Source organism: Mobula birostris, chromosome 21 (genome assembly GCF_030028105.1).
Source record: "Mobula birostris isolate sMobBir1 chromosome 21, sMobBir1.hap1, whole genome shotgun sequence".
Classification (NCBI taxonomy): Eukaryota; Metazoa; Chordata; class Chondrichthyes; order Myliobatiformes; family Myliobatidae; genus Mobula; species Mobula birostris.
Window position 1 is genome coordinate 44163426 of NC_092390.1, and position 19819 is coordinate 44183244.

Sequence of the window (19819 nt, forward strand, 5' to 3'; positions counted from 1 at the left end):
TGACCAATGCAATTTTTAATAAAGCTGTACCCTGCTCACATATCCTATACTCATGCTAATGAAGACTGGACCTGATTACTCTTTCACCACCTTAAACTAGGCTGTATACCTAGGCTGCCACTTTATACGAAGAACCCTCTCTTACTCAATATTCCCTCATTCATTGCCTATGTCCTTTATTAGTCTTTTCAAAGTGCTTTACCTTACGCTTAGTAGAATTAAATTCCATTTGCTATGATTTTTGCTTATTTTACCAATAGATCAATATCTTCCCATAACATGACTATCCTCAATATCAAAAAAAACACCTATTTTCATGCCATCTACAAATTTACCAATCGTACATCCTGCATTCATATCAACATTATTAATGTAAATGACAAATAGTAAAGATGCAAGCACAAGTCCCAGTGGTTACCAACAGACAATAGGATTCTAATCCGAAAAACAGCACTTCACCATCAGTTTTTGCCCCCAAGCAGCAAACCAACTTCGGATCCAATTAGCCAACTTGCCTTGGATCCCATGGACTCTAGTCATTTATACCCATCTCCCGCATGGGATGCCGTCAGAGGTCTTAGTAATATATCCTGCCCGCATCAATATATTTTATTACCTCTTTGAAAAATTCAATCACATTAGTCAGACAGGATTTTACCTTTATGAAACCATGCTGACTCACTAACTAATCCCTGCCTTTTCAAATGTAAATTAATCCTTTTCCTCAGGACTTCTTCCACAAACTTCCCTTCCAATTATGTAGACATATTGGCCTGTAGTTATCAGGCATAGCCTTTCTGCCCTTCTTAAATAAACATACCATATTTTTTGTTCTGCAATCATAAGGCATCTCACCTGTAGCCAGTGAAGTTTTGCAAGTCCCTGTTCAGATCCCAATAATCTCTTTTGTAGCAGCCCAGGATACATCTCATCAGGCCTCATCATCTCATCATGTGGGCAGGAGATATTATTAAGACCTCTGACGGCGTCCCACGTGGGAGATGGGTATAAACGAATGGGGTCCATGGGATCCAAGGCAAGTTGGCTAATTGGATCCAAATTTGGTTTGCTGCTCGGAGGCAAAAAATGATGGTGAAGTGCTGTTTTTCTGATTAGAATCCTATTGTCAGTTGTTGTCAGATTTGTCTACCTTTAAACCTGCTAGGCCCAGGGCATCTAATAAGCCCTGTTGCGCTCTTTTTATTCTCCAGGTACAACGAACTCCTTAGTGAATACAGAAGTATTCACTAATGACCTCACCTACATCTTCTGACTTCAAACATGTTGTCACTTTAAAATTTAATCGCACTTACTTGTTTTGGCCTGAAATGTTGACTCATGCTTTTTCCCATTGATGCTGCCTGGCCTGCTGAGGTCCTCCAGTTTTTTGTGTGTTGCTCGGATTTCCAGCATCTGCAGGTTTTCTCTTGTTTGGCCCTTACTCTTTCCCAGTTATCTTCTTTCCCTTAATATATTTATAGAAAACTTTGGGATTTTCTTTATTGATATTTCATGCCTCCTTTTGATCTCCTGATCTCTCTTGTTAGTACTCACCAACACATTCTATACTCCAAAAGACCTTCTCTCTTTTCAGTTCTTTATACTTGTCATATCTTGCTTTTAGATGTTAGATTGAATTGGGCAATAATAAAGTAGTTAATTAGCTTAACTACTAATGGTAGAAGTAGGGAACAAGCACAGTGGATAATATTTAGTCATTAGCGGTGACAGTTAATATCAATGCTCTGAGTACACTTTAAGGAGCATACTTTTGATGAATAAATTAAACTCTTTAAAAATCTTGCATTTTGTACAGCCTTGTATTATATATTAATATTTAACTTTATAACAGATGGCATGCTCTGCTTATAGCTACAGATGTACAGAAGGAGATGTGTCTATTTTTCAGTATAATATCCAGGAGAAGGACAAATGTCTCATTCAACATTGGATACACACATATGAATTCTTCTCGTTCTTCTTTAATATCACATTTACATAGCATTAATTTGGAAATTAGATTCTCTCTTTATTGTTCAATTTTACAACTGTAATGTATCCAGTCCCTTCATTGCCCAGGGGTTTTCTTTTTCAATAACATCACAGGCTATCGCTCAGTAGCAGCTCAAAATATCTATATTTGGCCATTCTGAAGGAAAGTAATTTAAATAATCAGTTTTCATGGCATCAACTTAAAAATAAATAGTAAAGTCAAATTGACGACAAATGACAAAATATTAAACATCTGAGATGAGACATTTTAAATCAAAATATTTTGTAAATGATGACTGTATTTTCATCAGCCTATTTCAAATAAATGCATTATTGTGTTGGTGTCTAGAGTAAGTGTAGTATTAACAAATCTCCAACAAGCTTGAGCAATAGCAAGTGAGACCCATTAGTATTATAATAAAAAGCTTCCTGGACCATACTTCAGTCACCACCCATTGTGCTGGTGGATGTTTCTCTTCTGTAACTTCTTTCAGTAGTAATTATACCAAAATTGGATAGAAATTTTCAGGGTATCCATGTGGAGCTCTTTGGTTGACATGAAGTTCCAATGCAGACTAATTTTACTTTCTCCAGCTGTTGGATAATTTGGATATGCAAACAGATCAATTAAATTTCAAATACATTGCTTCTCTCAGCATTTTTCCAATCAGTTAGAAGTGGATGCCAGTCCTTGTGTAATGCTCTTGTTGAAACCGTTAGGTACAATAGTTATATGTTTGTTTGTGGGGTCATTTACCAGTAGCCAACTTTTAACTGCACTCAATGCAAAGCACCTACACCATTTAAAATGGTTATCAATCACTTTTATATGACACTGGATGCTTCCAGTGGCTACAATAGTTGTGTCTGATACTGTGAATTAGCCACATCCTCAGCACGAATTTCACTTTTCCACTTCTCTCTGCCAAGGTGCAGCAGAAAAGGTGGGGTTGGGGAAAAAGATTACTGCCCACACACTCTATTGTGTAAGAGCCCACATGAAGTCACACAAGCTCTCTGAAAAACTGTGTTCAAAGGCAAAGCTTTTGAAGGTCACCGACGTCAAAAGCCGGTGAGTAGCTGCAAATCACCTCCAATACACCTGTGTATCTGGACGACTTCATCCAACTGGTAAAGATCGGCACTTCCCTGAACCCTTTCAAATGGCAGCAGTGAATCTACGCTATGCATTGAGATTCACAGCTCACCACGGCATTAGGGATTTCACTAATGTTCTACTGAAGGGAAGGGAAATTCAACTTCTTCACCTGGAGTAGGGATCAACAAACACCACGGGCATGTTGATCTGTGAGGATTTCAGTCTCCCAAAGGTTTAAGTAATGATAGACGGCACTCTCGTGACACATTGGTCTCTCTTTTCAAACCCCATATCTATTTGAATTGCAAGTAGTTTCACAGCCTAAATGTCCAATGTCTGGGGTGACATTGAGATAAAAATTCTGGGGAGTTCATTTTAATATTAGGCTGCCCATGATGCCCGCCATATTTCAGCTGCTGCCGTGCTTTCAGAGGACAAGAACATCTCCACCTTCCCTGTCTCTTCCTCCTCTTGCTCATTCCTCGGTAGGAGAGTGCAGGGACCATCTGAAGTGGTAGTGAGTGCTAGTATGGTCCTCAAAGTGTGACTCTGGTGCATGGACTGACTGGGGGCACCCTGAACTGTGACACTGTGCATCACAGCTTGCTGCCGGGTGCCGTGGTTAGCGTGACGATTTTACAGCTTAGGGCGTCAGGTTTCGGAGGTCAGATCTGACATCATCTGTAAGGAGTCTGTATATTCTCCCCACGGAATCATTAGTTTTCTCTGGACATTTCTGTTTCCTCTCACAGTCCAAAGGCGTACGGGTTAGTAGGTTCATTGATCTTCGTAAACTGTCTCGTGATTAGGCTAGGGTTATATCAGGAGTTGCTGGGTGGTGTGGCTCAAAGGCTGGAAGGGTCTATTCCGTGTTGTATTTCAATAAATACGTTTCAGAATCTTGGCAACATGAGGACTCAGCACTAACTTGAAATGTTACTGCATCAAATTAAGGAGGATGACGGGAAGGAGTAGAAGGAACAGTCAGAGAATGTAATGAGGAGGGGTCCTTTCTGAATGCATAGCCCGGGAGCACCTAGCTTGAGTGTGGTGTGGGTCACCTGTCCTTGCTTGTCTTAGATATGAACAATATTGAGATTCCATTGACAAGTATATTAGAGAAATAAACCCAGAATACAAAATCATCCTGGCAGCTGCATATGGTATCAACTTCTAATGTGTTTCTCCATGAAAAAGATTGACAGTGGTGACATTACATGATAAAGGAGGTAGAATGAAATTCAGCACCTGGCTGTGGAAACACTGCCCTCGTCACCAAGAGGATTAATGAAATAGAAACAGCCCACTATAAAAAGGCTGTTCACAATATTAAACAAATTACAGTAAGACGAATTAAATGCTTGACTGAGGCCAGCTGACAGCAGGGAGAACTTTGAACTGCTTCTCCGAAATTCTGTTGCTGTGACAACTGACTCATCAGATCTGATAGTGTATCCATCTTCTCCCACCTCATTACAGTCCATCATTTACTCCCGGTGACTGGTGTTGTCTTTCTTGATTTGACAGCAGCACAGGTGATGGTCCAGCAATCTGCTCTTCTGGCAAAAATGTTCCAAAATCTGACACATTGAGTTGCTTGTTTAATCAAAGTGTTACTATTTGATGGATGTAGTTTAATGTCCAATGTATGCATCCATGTCTGGCTGTGGTATGCCTCTTTCTTAACCTGTACAATGATGAGTTGCCAGCCACCAATTCTTGAATACTTGTCAAATCCAGTGTCTAACCTTTGCTGTACGGGCACATAACTTCTCACACGTGGAACTTAAACATGCTGTAAACCATTACTGCTGAAAGTGACACTCAATACTAAGACCATCTCATACAGCCAAAGAGTCACAGTTCCCTCAGTTCACTGAGTCTGTATTTGACCACCAAGCAACCACTTACATCTATTGCATTTTATTCTTCCATATTCTTTCCAATATTCTCACCTACTTCTACCACTCACCTGCTCAGTAGGGGCAATTAACAGTGGCTCTGGGATGCAGAAAAAATATGGAGCATTTAAAAGAAAGCCACAGCAAGAACGTGCGAAATCCACACAAGCAGCACCCCAGGTCAGGATTGAACCCAAGTTATTGGAGCTATCAGGCAGTGGCTTTACTCTGCCATCCCAAATCTTGAATGCTTATTCGATCTCATTGGTGCTAATTGTCATAGGACTCTTAAACAGTCTACCAATTGAAGGCACAGGCTCAAGTGGATGAGATTATGGCTCATTTGTTACTTGGTGGAAAGGAATGGTGACAATTAGTTCTCTAAGCAAAAGGAAGGCGATTTTTTAAGTCACTGAAAGATACACAGGGGAATTGAAGAAGCAGATGGAGAATAGCCAGATTGGAAATTATTACCAATCTTAGCCTGACAACCCTTCTTCACAAACTCAGTTTAATTAAAGTATTTTATATCATTACTTAGTAATAGGTGAGAGTCATATTTCTCAGAGCAGTGCATTTTTGATCTTCCTACATGAAGGTTTGAATATTAGAGTGGATACTAGCCAATAACAAAAAAGTTCCAGTTTATGAATCTGCTGGAGACATCAAAGAGTGAAGTGACAATTGTTTTACTGTGATTTCAAATGATCAGAAAAGATTAATTCTGTTCTAAGATGTAGACGCAGCGATTTACTAAACAAATGTGCCAACTGTGAGGCAAGTTTCTCAGGCTATTTTATATGGCCTGTGAAATGTGATATTTCAGGATAGAAGTAAGACATCAAGTTCATCAGCAAGGTGATCTTGAGACATGTCCCACCTCATCTCTAATAGATGGGTATTGGAGATTCTGAATCCTGTGCAGGCAAGTCATTTTGCTGACTAACTGGTCCATGAAGATGAGGTATCCCCCGCAAAGGGCTCATTATCTCCAACAGAGTTATATTTCTGAGTTAGGATCATGAAGAACAATTTTTAGGCTATTATCAAGGTGGCATTGTAAATGACAACTGAATCATTAGCATATTACAAACAAAATGCACAGTCGTGCAGATGTCTACAATACTCACATTCTTCAATCATATGCAAGATCCACAATCACTGCAGTAAAAAGCTTCCTTCATCATTATTCAGTCACTAAATTATTGGAATTATATAGGGCTAGCTGGAAATAATTTATGAATGACATATTCCCTGTTAAATGACTTAATCAGTTCTTGAAAAAGATTAATCTGTCGCTCTACGACAATTGCCACTACATCTGTCATTCACCTAGCCCAGACACACCTGAAAAACATGGACACTTATGTCAGAACTTTAAAGAACAAACTTCTACTCCTTGGTTTAAATTCACCACTGGGCTAGCAAATAGATCTCAGAGACTCGCTTGCACAACCGTTCCTCCCTCTCCATCATCCATAACACCGGTGTCCCCCAGGGTGTGTGCCGAGCCCATTGCTGTACACTCTGCTCATACATTACTGCATGGCCAATCACCTATGTAATCATATCATCATGTCTGCTGATGACACGACGGTGGTGGGGCTCATGACCAACAACGATGAGACGGCCTAGCAGCGGTCCCCAACCACCGGGCCGCAAAGCATGCGCTACCGGGCTGCGAGGAAACGATATGAATTGGCGATAGGAGTCAGCTGCACCTTTCCTCATTCCCTGTCATGCCCACTGTTAAGCCATTACGCATGTGAGGTCATTATGCACTCGTCATGCTCTTCAGCACGGGAGGGAGATCAACTCCTCGAGCTTGCAAATGATGGTGGGCTGAAAAGTATGTTTGACATAACATCTCTGCCGGCATTCTGGATCAAAGTCAAGGCTAAAAATCCTGAGATAGCCACGAAAGCACTGAAAACGTTGCTTCCATTTCCAATATATCTCTGCAATGAATGCAACGAAAACTAAATTGCAGAATAGACTGGACATAAGGAACCCCCTTCGAGTATCGCTGTCTCCCATCACCCCTCGATGGGACCGTCTTGTTGCAGGGAAACAAGCCCAGGGGTCCCACTGATTCAGTGATATTGGTGTGTTGCAATGATTTTATATGTTCATACGGGGAAAATATGCGCTGCGTGTTTAATATCCAAATGTTACTTAAAATGTTATGATGCTATTGACTTACTTATATAACCATATAACAATTACAGCACAGAAACAGGCCATCTTGGCCCTTCTAGTCCGTGCCGAACGCTACTCTCACCTAGTCCCACCGACCTGCACTCAGCCCATAACCCTCCATTCCTTTCCTGTCCATATACCTATCCAATTTTTCTTTAAATGATAATATCGAACCTGCCTCTACCACTTCTACTGGAAGTTTGTTCAACACTTACTTCAAGCTCCCCTGTCCTCCCCTGATAATTGACTTATCACTATATTCATGCATGGAAAATATGCGCTGTGTGTTTAATATTAAATTCGTTAGATAAACCCTTTTAGAAACGAAATTGAGTGTGTTAGCTAATTATCACCTATATTCCAGTCATGATTAACACCTCCCACCCCCGAACAGAATTGCCAAAAACGATTTGTAGAAAAAAACGTACACGCATGCGCAAGTTATGCATGCGTGCTGGTGCCCGCGCAAGGCTTCATAGTCTTTCTCGGGGTAAACCCAGCGTATTTGACTGCTACTCTTGTCCGTTGGCAACCCTATCACCACCACCCCCTCAAACCCCGGTCAGCCGGTCTGCAAGAATATTGTCAATATGAAATCGGTCCGCAGTGCGAGGAAGGTTGGGGACCCCTGGCCTATAGAGAGGAGGTGGAACAGCCCGAGGCCTGGTGCCAGGCAAATAACCTCTTCCTCAATGTCAACAAGACAAAGGAGATGGTTATGGACTTCAGGAGAACTTGCACACTCACACCCCTCTTTACATCAGCAGCACAGCAGTGCAAACTATGAGCAGTTATAAATACCTGAGTGCACATCACACACAACATCTCATGGTCCCAGAACATATCCTACACAGTCACGAAAGCTCAACAACACATCTACTTTCTGAGGGGGCTGAAGAGATCTGGACTTTTCACATCCATACTCAATGTCATTCAACAGATGCATGGTAGAGAACATCCTAACAGGCTGCATCACTGATTGGTATGGAAACTGCAGTGTGTGGGCAGGAAGGCTCGACAACAAGTAGTCAAATCTCCCCGGCGTAGCAGTGGCACCAACCAACCCACCATTAAGGACGCGCATTGAGAAAGGTGCCAGAAAAGGGCCAGACATGTCATAAAAGATCCCACTCATTCTGCTCATGGATGGTTTATCAGGGAGGAGACTCAAGCTTGGTTTATACTTCTGCGTCAACGCGTCACTGTAAGGTCTGCGTCGCCGCAAAACATATGCAAAGCCGACGCAGAACCCTATGCGAGAGCTTGTGTTGCTGCGACGCGCACCTCTCCCAAAATGTAACTGCACGTCACGGCAACGCAGAACGCAACAACTGTGATTGGTCCGCTTGGTAGCATCGCATGTCATCCTACACTGCAATAGCTTCCCATTGGGTGACTGAAGATCAGGGAAGGAACTCTGGCTGCAATGCTTTCCATAAAGCTTTACTGACCTCCAAAATTATGAAGGACACATTTCGCACGAGAAAAGACGCTCACATCTTATTTACCCCGAGACTACCATGACCATGAAGCCTTGCGCGGGCAGGTGAGTGCGAATGCGTGATGTGCGCGAATTGTCAAGCTACGCAGACACACCAATGCACAAGTATAAATGCTCACAACGCGCGTAGGCCACTTGCGTAGGTTACTGCATCCAGTTAACGCAGAAGTATAAACCAGGCTTTAGTACTATCCACACCAGGATCACCAGAATCAAAAATAGTTACTTTCCCCAAGCAGGAAGGCTGATCAACACCTCCAGCACTACTTTATTATTTCCTATTAGTCACCTTATGTACAGCCTGGTGTCACTTTATAGACATACAATTTATATATAAAATCTATCTTATGTAGTTATATTTACTGTGTTTTTTGTGCTACATTGGATCCGGAGTAATTTCACTTCCCTCATACTTGTGTACAGAAAATGACATCAAACAACCTTGAAAGTTGAATCTTGAAATAAATGCATCACTTACAGCATTTCAGTTGGACAGAAATTGCTCATTTATATTGAAGCCATCATGTATCATCTTGAAACCTGAATGATTATTTGTAAATGAACAAGTAATTAAAACAAATTATACACATTAATTTTGTGTATGCTGGAAGATTTCTTACCCCTCTCTCCAGAAGCATATCCCGGAAGTGATTAATACGTTCTTCCAAGGGGACAACAGTTCTGTGCGGGGTATTTCCCAGGTTTTTCCCATCCATTTCTTCTTTTGCTGGATTAGTGATATCTGGCTCTTCAGTTCTTTAAAAAATATTTTCATAATATTGATTAAAAGTCACAAATGGCTATATAATTTTATTTTTAGAAACAGTATCTTATTGAAACCATTCTATGTTTTCAAGAGGATGTGCTTATTTAGCAGCATTTCACAAGTCTTAGTCTTAATCACAACTAGGTTTTTTCATGTTATATTAATTCACTGACATAGGATATCCAGAAAATGTCCACATTTAAGGTACACTCTCAAACCAAGAGTATGAGCCAACACTGCCATAATCTTTTTTAACAGTAAAATAAATTTCTGAATTATAAAAAAAGAACATGATCCACAAAAGCAAAAAAAAACAAGATGCTCTTATTTCCCATTTTGCTTGTGCTGTTTTATCTACATTCAGGATTGCCCTGGAGCCTACAAGAATTAAAAGCTAATTTCCAACAAAAGCAGGTAACCCACTAGGGCAATATCAAATAAGTTGCTTAAAATTGAAGCATAAAAAATGTCGCCCCTAATGTTCTCATAGCCTTTACATTTGCTACAAAATAACATTCAAAAAGATTACTTTCCAATCCAAAGTAACATAATGCTAATTGGCATGAGACAGGGGTACCATGGACATGTGGCTGCATCAGCCGTTTAACTATAAGAATTTGGAAAGGAATACATATTGTGGCTACTAATTATAAAACTTTGAAGGATAATTCCAAGAGCTCTCAGCAGTTGCAGGAGATCAGGATGGAAGTTCCTGCAGCTTGTCAGACACAATCAATCACTCCCACTGCTCCAATGCTATTTCAGCACCTACCTGAGTAGGTGCAAAACTCAACAGGCTTGTGAGTAAAAACAATTCTCCATCTATATCCCCATAATGGGTAGTACCTTTTCCCATGAAAGTAGATAGACTGGACACATTGAAACATTGTCAACCTAGCACACTCTTAAGAATAAAAATGAAATTTGAAACTGAGGGGGCAAACTGACAATATCCTCTGCTATTTGATTTCCTTTTACTTTAGCAGAGTTATTTATATTGGAGTCTTTTCAAAGATTTGTTTTAGAAAATATAGCCATTTCATTACAATATAAATCGCACAAAATTAAAATAAGTTTAGCACTAAAAGTGAATTTCCAGAATTGTGTTCACCAAAGCAGTATAAGTAACTGAAGTGTAAATATGTATATAAATCTATATCAAACCATTGTTGACATACATTAATTTGCATATTTACAGTTCTTCAGTTACCTATATATTATGCATTAGTACAATTATAATATGAACATCAAGACAGCAGAGCTTTTTATAGTCATCAGCATTTTTATGCATTATTTATATCAGCAATGGTTTAAATTAACATTGTTAAACTTCATTATATTCCCGCAAAACTTAGTCTTTTAATTATATAGTGTTTGTTATTGTATTCTATTCCACCAAGGTTAACCAGAACATCAATGTGCCTTGTTTGATTTTCAGGTTTAGATAAAAAAAATCACCACATCGGCAACAGGACTGCAATTAACTTTTAGTGAAGAATTCCTATATTTTTATGTTTGAACATTAAATTATTTGATAGAAGTAACTTCATCTAATTCAAAATCCGACAAGAGGATATTTTTGGATAAATGTAATTAGTCTGTGGACATTTCTGAAAGATACAGTTATGAGGGAGCAACATTATTGTATGGAGAGCTACTGCATCCATCAGTGTATCATACTAAGCTGCAGTCATAGCAATGACTACAAATTTAAGTGTTGTTAATATTTAACATATTTGCAGTTCCCTGACCTTCTTAACGCTTGAGTTTATATTAGGCAAATGTTCAAGTTTGCTAATTAACTGCTCAATCATCTGTTGTAATATTCTGTAAAAGACGTAATGACTATTGCACTCAATGGGAATCTAAGTCAGCAAACGCTCTGCCCAATTAAAATAAAATTTTGGTTAAGGGTAATGTTATGACACTTATGACGATAAGTGTTTCACCTAATAGTACAAAGGTAATGATTAGCAACACACATCAAAGTTGCTGGTGAACGCAGCAGGCCAGGCAGCCTGAAACGTCGACTGCACCTCTTCCTAGAGATGCTGCCTGGCCTGCTGCGTTCACCAGCAACTTTGATGTGTGTTGCTTGAATTTCCAGCATCTGCAGAATTCCTGTTGTAAAGGTAATGATTAACTTATTTTCATATATCCTGATCAGCAAAAAGCTCACAATGTACCATTACATCTGCTTGTCAAAAGATATTTATTAATTTTAGATATTTTTGCAGGTTGGTGTTATTTTTTCAAAAACCACGTACAATATTCACAGGATGATGGACAGTTGTGATGTTCTGTTGTTCATACAAACAAATTTCACCCCACTTGTGTCTAATTGAAACATAAATGTAAAAATTCTGGACAAACAGTTAAAGGAAATGGTCATCTTGTTTATTAATGATGTTCAATACATTTTATAAATTTGAAAGCTGCTATGTATCTTAACTGACCCATACACATGTCACTGTGTTGTCCTGGCATCAGCAGAAAAGACATCAGTGCATGTATGCACCATCGCTTGAATAAGCCATATTTAATGAAACCCAAAGTCCAGATTGAATAGAATCAAAAGGCAATGCAAAGTGTTTAATTTTATTGTTTGCATCTTGGGAAAGAAGATTGCTTTATATACCTTGAACTGTATTCAGTCTCCTTATTTCACAATAGCCCCATTAGAACTGCAAAACGCAGCCAGATTAAGGAATAAATGAATATACTACTGAATTTATAATTGTTAAATGATAATGGCTCAAGAAATAAATATTTTAATCTGGAAAAAAATTTCATAAAAGTTAATTTAAATCTTTTGAAACAATTAATGATTAAAATGTTTTAGAATACAGTTAAATTTTACAAAATTAGCAATAGTGGATACATTGATTTATGAAATTTAAGAGACAAAAATATTTATCAAAGTCAAAAAAATAACTTTCATACTTGTTTCTCTTTGTTTTCATCAGGTGTTCTTCATTTGCCTCTTCTTGATTAGAAGTGCCATCTTTTGCTAATAACGTAAGACAAGTTTTGATTACGACAATGCCTATTACTTATTTTTGATGGATAAATGCAATAAATACACATTTGTAGAATACATAATGATTTAAAGATTGAGAACTTTTGACCCAGAATTTGCAGTCAAAACTGAGATGCCTGCATCAGCTAATTCCCTACGAAAGACTTGGTATTTTACTTCTATCATTTCCCTGGGGGGAACTTCATGAAAAAGAAACTGGCTTAGTTTCCCTGTGTTGGTAAGGCCTAACTTTGAGAAGAGGAAATAAGTACAAAGTTACACAGCATGAAAACAGGCCCTATGGCTAAATTCGTTATAGCCAACCAAGATATCTTCCTGAACGAAAGCTCCCTTCTCCCTTTCCCTGAACTCACCAATTTAGCTGAATACTTACTAAGTCAATACTCATACAAGTGGATAGGGTGATAATGAAGACATACACCAATGACGTATTGAGTATAAAAGTTGGTAAGTCATGTTGCAACTGTGCAAAACTTCGGTGAGACCACATTTGAAGCTTGGCATGCATTTTTGGAAGTTACACTGCAATGAGGATGTGTAGGCTTTGAGAAAAGTTTCACTAGGATGTTGTATGGATTGAGAGTGTTTGCTATAAGGAGAGGTTAGACAAATTTGCATTGTTTTCTCTGGAGTGTCATATATTGAGGGGGTGGCTGGATAGAAGTATTTAAAGTTACGAAAGGCAGAGGTAGGTTAAATGATCAGAGTCTTTTACCATTTTCCAGGGTGGAAATGTCAAATACTATATAGCATATGTTTAAGGGGAGGAGGGAAATTTTAAAGCAAATGTGTAAGGCAAGTTTTTTTCTAGGGAGTGTGACAGGTGCCTGGGATGTGTTTCACGGGAATGTAGTGGAAGCAGCTACTATAGTAATGTTTAAAGGTATCTTACTCACTGGAATTTAGAAGAATGTGAGGGGATCTCATTGAAACCTACTGACTGTTGAAAGGACTAGAAATGGTGGACATGGAGAGGATGTTTCTTATGATGTGGGTATCCAGAACTAGAGGGCACAGCCTCAAAATTGAGGGACAACCTCTTAGAACAGAGAAAAGGAGGAATTTTTTTAGCCAGATAGTAGTGAATCTGTGGAATGCTCTGCCACAGACTGTGGTGGAGGCCAAATATGTGGGTATATTTAAAGCGGAAGTTGATAGTTTCCTGATCAATCGGAGCATCAAAGGATATGGCAAGAAGGCAGGTGTATGGAATTGAGTGGGATCTGGGATCGGCCATGGTGAAATGGTGGAGCAGGCTCGATGGACTGAATGGGCTAATCCTGCTTCGATGTCTTATGGTCTTGGACTCATGAACAGGTGGGGAATGGAGGGATATGGACTATGTGCAGCCGGGTGGGATTAGAAAAGATTGGCAACATGGTCGGCTCAGTCGCAATGGGCCAAAGGGAGTGTTCCTGTGCTGTACTAATTTATGTTCTATACACTACAGTAAAATGGCAAATTAATTTATTATTTCACATGTATCAAAATAAAGCAAAAATTTGTCTTGCATGCTATTCTTGCAGATCAATTCACTCCAACAGCGCACTGACATAGTACAAAAGAAAAACAATGTTGGAATTAACTAATTCATTCCTATCTAAGGAATTTTCTTTAACTGACCTATGTGACAAGAATACACATAGATAAGATGTTAGCTGTCCTGTGTGATCAGCAGTTGGTCTGCCACCTGTCTTCAGGGGAGAGAGAGAGATAAGGAAAACAATGGAGCAGCATTTGGAGATGTGTAATGAAGGGGAAGGAGAGCTGTCAAGAGCGGCTCCCCCTTTGAAGCCTGAACTGTTTGAAGTGATGAACAGGCGATACCCCAGCAGGGGGATAAAAAGGGACAGGTTCGCTAAGGCGACACACACGACACCTGAGGTAACGAGACCCTGGAAGCGGTGCACCTCTCACAAGTCGGTGGGAAATACCAGGCCATAAACGCACAGGGTGGAAAGGCACGATCGGCGGGAACCTGGTGTGTGTCCACCCTTGCCTGGATGCCAGGTTCAGCGCAGAGAAATGGTCGTATCTAGAAATGGAGGGGTCATGGTCGGTGACCTCAGATGACATCACAAAGGGCTCGCCCGAAAGCTGACTGCAAAGGTCTGTGTGTGGAAGCTGTTTTGAATATTCATTCGTTTTGCTCTCTCTCCTTCCCCCCCCCACTGTCCATCGTCATGGCAACGATTACTGCGAACTGAACTGAACTTTGCGTCATTTTGAAACTGGTCATTTACCCCTAGACAACGATAGAGCTTGATTGATCCTGTTATCTTAATTCTGTGTACATGTATGTTTATCATTGCTGAACTGTTGCATTCATTATCCTTTTAATTAGAGTACTGTGTTGCTTGTTTCTTTAATAAAACTTTCTTAGTTCTAGTAATCCAGACCCCAACTGAGTGATCCATTTCTGCTGGTTTGGCAACCCAGTTACGGGGTACGTAACATAAGTGGGGTTCTCGTCTGCGATTTTGAATGCTAAATTTGGGACGAAGTAAATTGATTGGGTCAAAATTCCCGAAAGAAAGAAAAGACAAACAGCAGAAATGGAGGCTGAGGAATTTATAAAGGCGCCGACCTTGGAGGCATTAGACGATGCCAGGAAATAGGAATTGGTAGCTGTGGCCAAACGGTTGAATCTTGCTAAGGGGAAGTCGACAATGAGGAGGGAGGAGATACACAGAGCTATTGTAGAGCACTATGTACCTAAAGGTGTGTTTCCCCAAGGCGAGCTGGAGGTGGTGCCTATTGAAAAACCTGCCGGAGACGTGGTACAGGTGCAGCTTGAAAAACTGAGACTCGAGCACGAGTTCCAGGTACGGCAGTTGGAGCGAGAAGAGAAGGAGAGAGAGTTAGAAAGGCAAGAGAAAGAGAAAGAGTTAGAAAGGCAGGAGAGAGAGAGGGAGAGAGAGAGACAGTGGGAGCGAGAGGAGAAACAGAGGGAAAGGGAATTCGAGCTGGAGAAGTTAAAGATAAAGGCAGAGCAGAGGCTCATGCCGAACCAAGGTGGAGGGTTCCGGGCGACCCAGGAGGTTAGGCTGGTTCCCCCATTTGACGATACCGACGTGGATCGGTACTTTCTCCATTTCGAAAAGGTGGCTATAAGTCAGGACTGGCCGAGGGATAAGTGGGTTGTTTTGCTTCAGAGTGTACTGAAAGGGAAAGCCCAAGAAGCTTACTCAGCTTTGTCCGTGGAAGATGCCCAGAGGTATGAGGTGGTGAAAGAGGCCATCCTCAGGATTTATGAGTTGGTCCCGGAGGCATACCGGCAGAGGTTCCGGAATGCGAGGAAGCAGTGGGACCGCACGTATTTAGAGTTTGCCCGTGAGATGCAGACATATTGTGAGCGTTGGTGCGCCTCAAAGGGGGTAGAGGGGGATTATGACAGACTGCTGCAGCTGATCCTGATTGAGCAGTTTAAAGGTTGTGTCCCTGAGGGTATGAGACCCTACCTAGATGAGAAGGAGGCAGCCATGTTAGCCGCAACTGCTAAGTTAGTGGATGAGTATGCGTTGACGCATAAAATGAAGTTTTCCCCGAGTAAAGGCTACCAGAAGGGTAGTCAGGATGGCGGGGAGAGTCCACCGGAAAAGTCAGAAAGTAAGCTGGGGACTAGTGAGAAGGATAAGGTAGACCGGGAGCAGTCTGGTAGGAAGTCTCCTGGGATCGTCTGTTATAATTGCGGGAAAGTCGGACATTTTGCGTCCAGGTGTTTTGCCCCAAAGAAGGAGACGGGAAAAGGGAAAACAGCGATTTTGACTGGCTGTATCGAGCTGGTAAATGAACCGCTAGGGAAGGACAGGTCTGCCAAAGTTCAGGAAGGGCGCGAGAAGTTTATCTCGGCCGGATTGGTGTCAGTGAAGGAGGGGTTAAAACCAGTTCCAGTGCGGATCTGCAGAGACACGGGAGCGCGTCAGTCACTAATACTGAAGAGTGTATTAGAGTTTAGCTCAGAGACCCAGACTGGGGAGGTAGAGGTCAAAGGTGTTGGGGAAGGGACAGAGTCAGTCCCTTTGCACCAGATACACTTACAAGGCAACCTGGTCTCTGGACTAGTCACGATTGGGGTGAGGTCCGAATTACCGATGAAAGGCGTGGAAGTCTTGCTCCGTAATGACGTCGCCGGGGGAATCGTGTTCCCAGTCGTGAGATTGACAGGTCAGCCTGCCAGCATTGAGGCCCCGCCCCTGGACTCACAGGTTCATCTTGCGGCTGCGGTAGTAAATTTAGCTGAGACGTTTCTGCCAACCTTGTACGAGAAGGGGGTAGAAAATGAAAAGAAGGACTGTAGTGAGACAAGAGGTAGTGACGGAGCTGAGACAGACTTAGCAGTAGCCCGGAAAGAATTTGTGCAGACGCAGGAGCGAGACGAGGGGCTGATGGTTGTGGCAGAGACAGCTCTCTCTGACACAGACTTGACAAGGGAACTAGTAGGCTATTGTGTGGAGGAGGAAGTGCTAAGGAAGTAAGGCAGACCAAGTACCGTGCCCGCAGATGAGGAACCGGGGGTGGTGCAAAAGAGTTATGGGGATGAGGTTTTTAACCTGGCCCACCAGGTACCCCCCGGTGGACATTTTGCGGTACTGGAGGGAACAGTTGGTGGAATCATGAAAGAGGTTTACTGGCTGCCCAGGAGGAAGGATGTTATTGATTATGACCGACACGGACTGAGACGGTCACAGGCTTTTGATATGCTAACAAACCTAGTCAATGTTAGTGCGGAAATCAATGAAGCTAGGGTCCCCCTGATAAGAGAAAAAAACCATTTTGAAAAGATGAGTATGGTATCGACCTGATGGGAGAAGGCTATTGTTTTGGCCAGGTCTGCTGATAAGGTCACTCCCTTAATCCCCGAACAAAGCGACTCTTTAGGAGAAGTAATTAAACGACTCGCACCCGTGTGTTTGATTGTCCCGAGGCGATGCAAAGAACTGGGACGCTGGGTGGTGTCTGTTACAATAGGTTAGCCTAGTGAGCAACATCCATATAGAATGAATAATTCAGTGACTAAAGGGCTGACGAACACAGAGGTGTGTACTGGCAATTTAATACGGCTGTCTGAAGCCAGCTTGATGGTGAACCTTGAAAAAAATGAGTTTGGCCACACGAAGGTCACTTACCTGGGAATTGTGGTGACACAGGGGCAGCTGGCAGCGATGCAAGCTACAGTGCAGGCTATCGCAGACATCCCAACCCTGGCAGACAAGAGGGCCCTCAGAAGGCTCTTGGAGATGGTGGGGTACTGTAGGAAGTTTTGCAATAACTCTGCGGTCACTACCCCGCCCCCTCCTACTAAGCCCTTGCGAGAGAAAACTAAGTCGGAATGGGACGACCCTTGTTATTGTGGTCCGGGATAAAACCAAATGAGAGGTTATATTGATCGCAATTCATCAGTGTTTTTGGCCACTATGAAGTTTGCTAAGTTGGAGCCTGGTCTAAGGGATTATTAATAACACATATAAAAGGAACAGAAAATATGATGGCTGACTGTCTGTCAGGTGTTGACAACTTCAAACTCGCTGTATTAGCCAAATAGCTGATAAAGATATATATTTGTGTGTGTATCAAATAATGTATTCATGTTTGTAATTTTTACCCCCCAGTAAAAATCCTTAAAGGGGGGAAGTGTGACAAGAATACACATAGATAAGATGTTAGCTGTCCTGTGTGATCAGCAGTTGGTCTGCCACCTGTCTTCAGGAGAGAGAGAGATAAGGAAAACAATGGAGCAGCATTTGGAGATGTGTAATGAAGGGGAAGGAGAGCTGTCAAGAGCGGCTCCCCCTTTGAAGCCTGAACTGTTTGAAGTGATGAACAGGCGATACCCCAGCAGGGGGATAAAAAGGGACAGGTTCGCTAAGGCAGGACACACATGACACCCGAGGTAACGAGACCCTGGAAGCGGTGCGCCTCTCACAAGTCGGTGGGAAGTACCGGGCCATAAACGCACAGAGTGGAAAGGCACGATCGGCGGGAACCTGGTGTGTGTCCACCCTTGCCTGGGTGCCAGGTTCAGCGCAGAGAAACGGTTGTATCTGGAAACGGAGGGGTCACGGTCGGTGACCTCAGATGACATCACAAAGGGCTCGCCCGAAAGCTGACTGCGAAGGTCTGCGTGTGGAAGCTGTTTTGAATATTCATTCGTTTTGCTCTCCTCCTCCCCCCCACTGTCCATCGCCATGGCAACGATTAGTGCGAACTGAACTGAACTTTGCGTCATTTTGAAACTGGTCATTTACCCCTAGACAACGATAGAGCTTGATTGATCCTGTTATCTTAATTCTGTGTACATGTATGTTTATCATTGCTGAACTGTTGCATTCATTATCCTTTTAATTAGAGTACTGTGTTGCTTGTTTCTTTAATAAAACTTTCTTAGTTCTAGTAATCCAGACTCCAACTGAGTGATCCATTTCTGCTGGTTTGGCAACCCAGTTACGGGGTACGTAACACCTATAAAAGTGAGGGATTTTTCAGAAGCTTCATCTTGGCTTCTTCTTTATTCCTTTGTTCCCTCTTAGCATTGTTTCTCAGCTCTTTGTTTAGTTTGCTTAGCATTTGTATGCTGTTTGTACTCTAAAATGAACTGAAATCTTGGAATTAAGACTGCTCATCATTCCTGACTCCTGGAAGAACCCTAAGGAACAGAAAGTTAAAGGAGACCTAGCAACAATAACAGAGTGCAGAACAAAGCGTTTCAGTTACAGAGAAAGTCCAGTGCAATTAGACAAAATGGTCAAGTTCATAATGAGGAAGATTGTAAGGCCAAGAGTTCGTCTTATTGTACTAGTGAATCCTTCAAAAAGCCTAATTTCAACAGCATAGAAACTGTCCTTGAAACTGTTTTCAGGCTTTGCACAATGTGGGGGGTAGTGGGTGGAGAAGAGAGTGTCCACGGTAGGTGGGATCTTCAATTATGCTGGCTGTTTTACCAAGACTACGCAAAGTGTAGACAGAGGAAGGCAGGTTTCTGTGATGCACTGAGCGATGCCTATATACACTGCGGTTACTTGCCATTGTGGGCAGAGCAGTTGCTATACCAAGCCGTCACGTATCTGATGCTTTCTAAGGCACATCAATAAAAGTTGGTAAGAATCAAAGGGGTTCAGGCTCAGTTCTCGTTCATACTCCTTGGTTTATCTAGTTATCAGAGCTGTGAAGAAACTGTCAAGTTTTCCTGGCATTCAGAAACATTCATAAACTTTATTGTGAATATTAAAAAATATAATCAGTTTAAAACGTCCAGGAATAAGTAAAATACTTAAAACCATTTAAATTGTATTCAAAACAATTGTAAGAAAAACTGAAAACA

The 19819-nt window shown here is 41.6% G+C and overlaps 1 protein-coding gene across 1 annotated transcript in view; it reads right to left on the reverse strand.

Annotated features, from left to right (window-relative positions):
• Positions 1 to 19819, reverse strand: part of tcerg1l (transcription elongation regulator 1 like) — a 602997-nt gene that overhangs the window by 128823 nt on the left and 454355 nt on the right. Inside the window, exons 9-10 of the mRNA XM_072239775.1 lie at positions 12402 to 12468; positions 9313 to 9448 (exon numbers count right to left, since the gene is read on the reverse strand). Of these exons, the coding sequence (XP_072095876.1) occupies positions 9313 to 9448; positions 12402 to 12468 (203 nt within the window). The remainder of the gene's footprint in view (positions 1 to 9312; positions 9449 to 12401; positions 12469 to 19819) is intronic.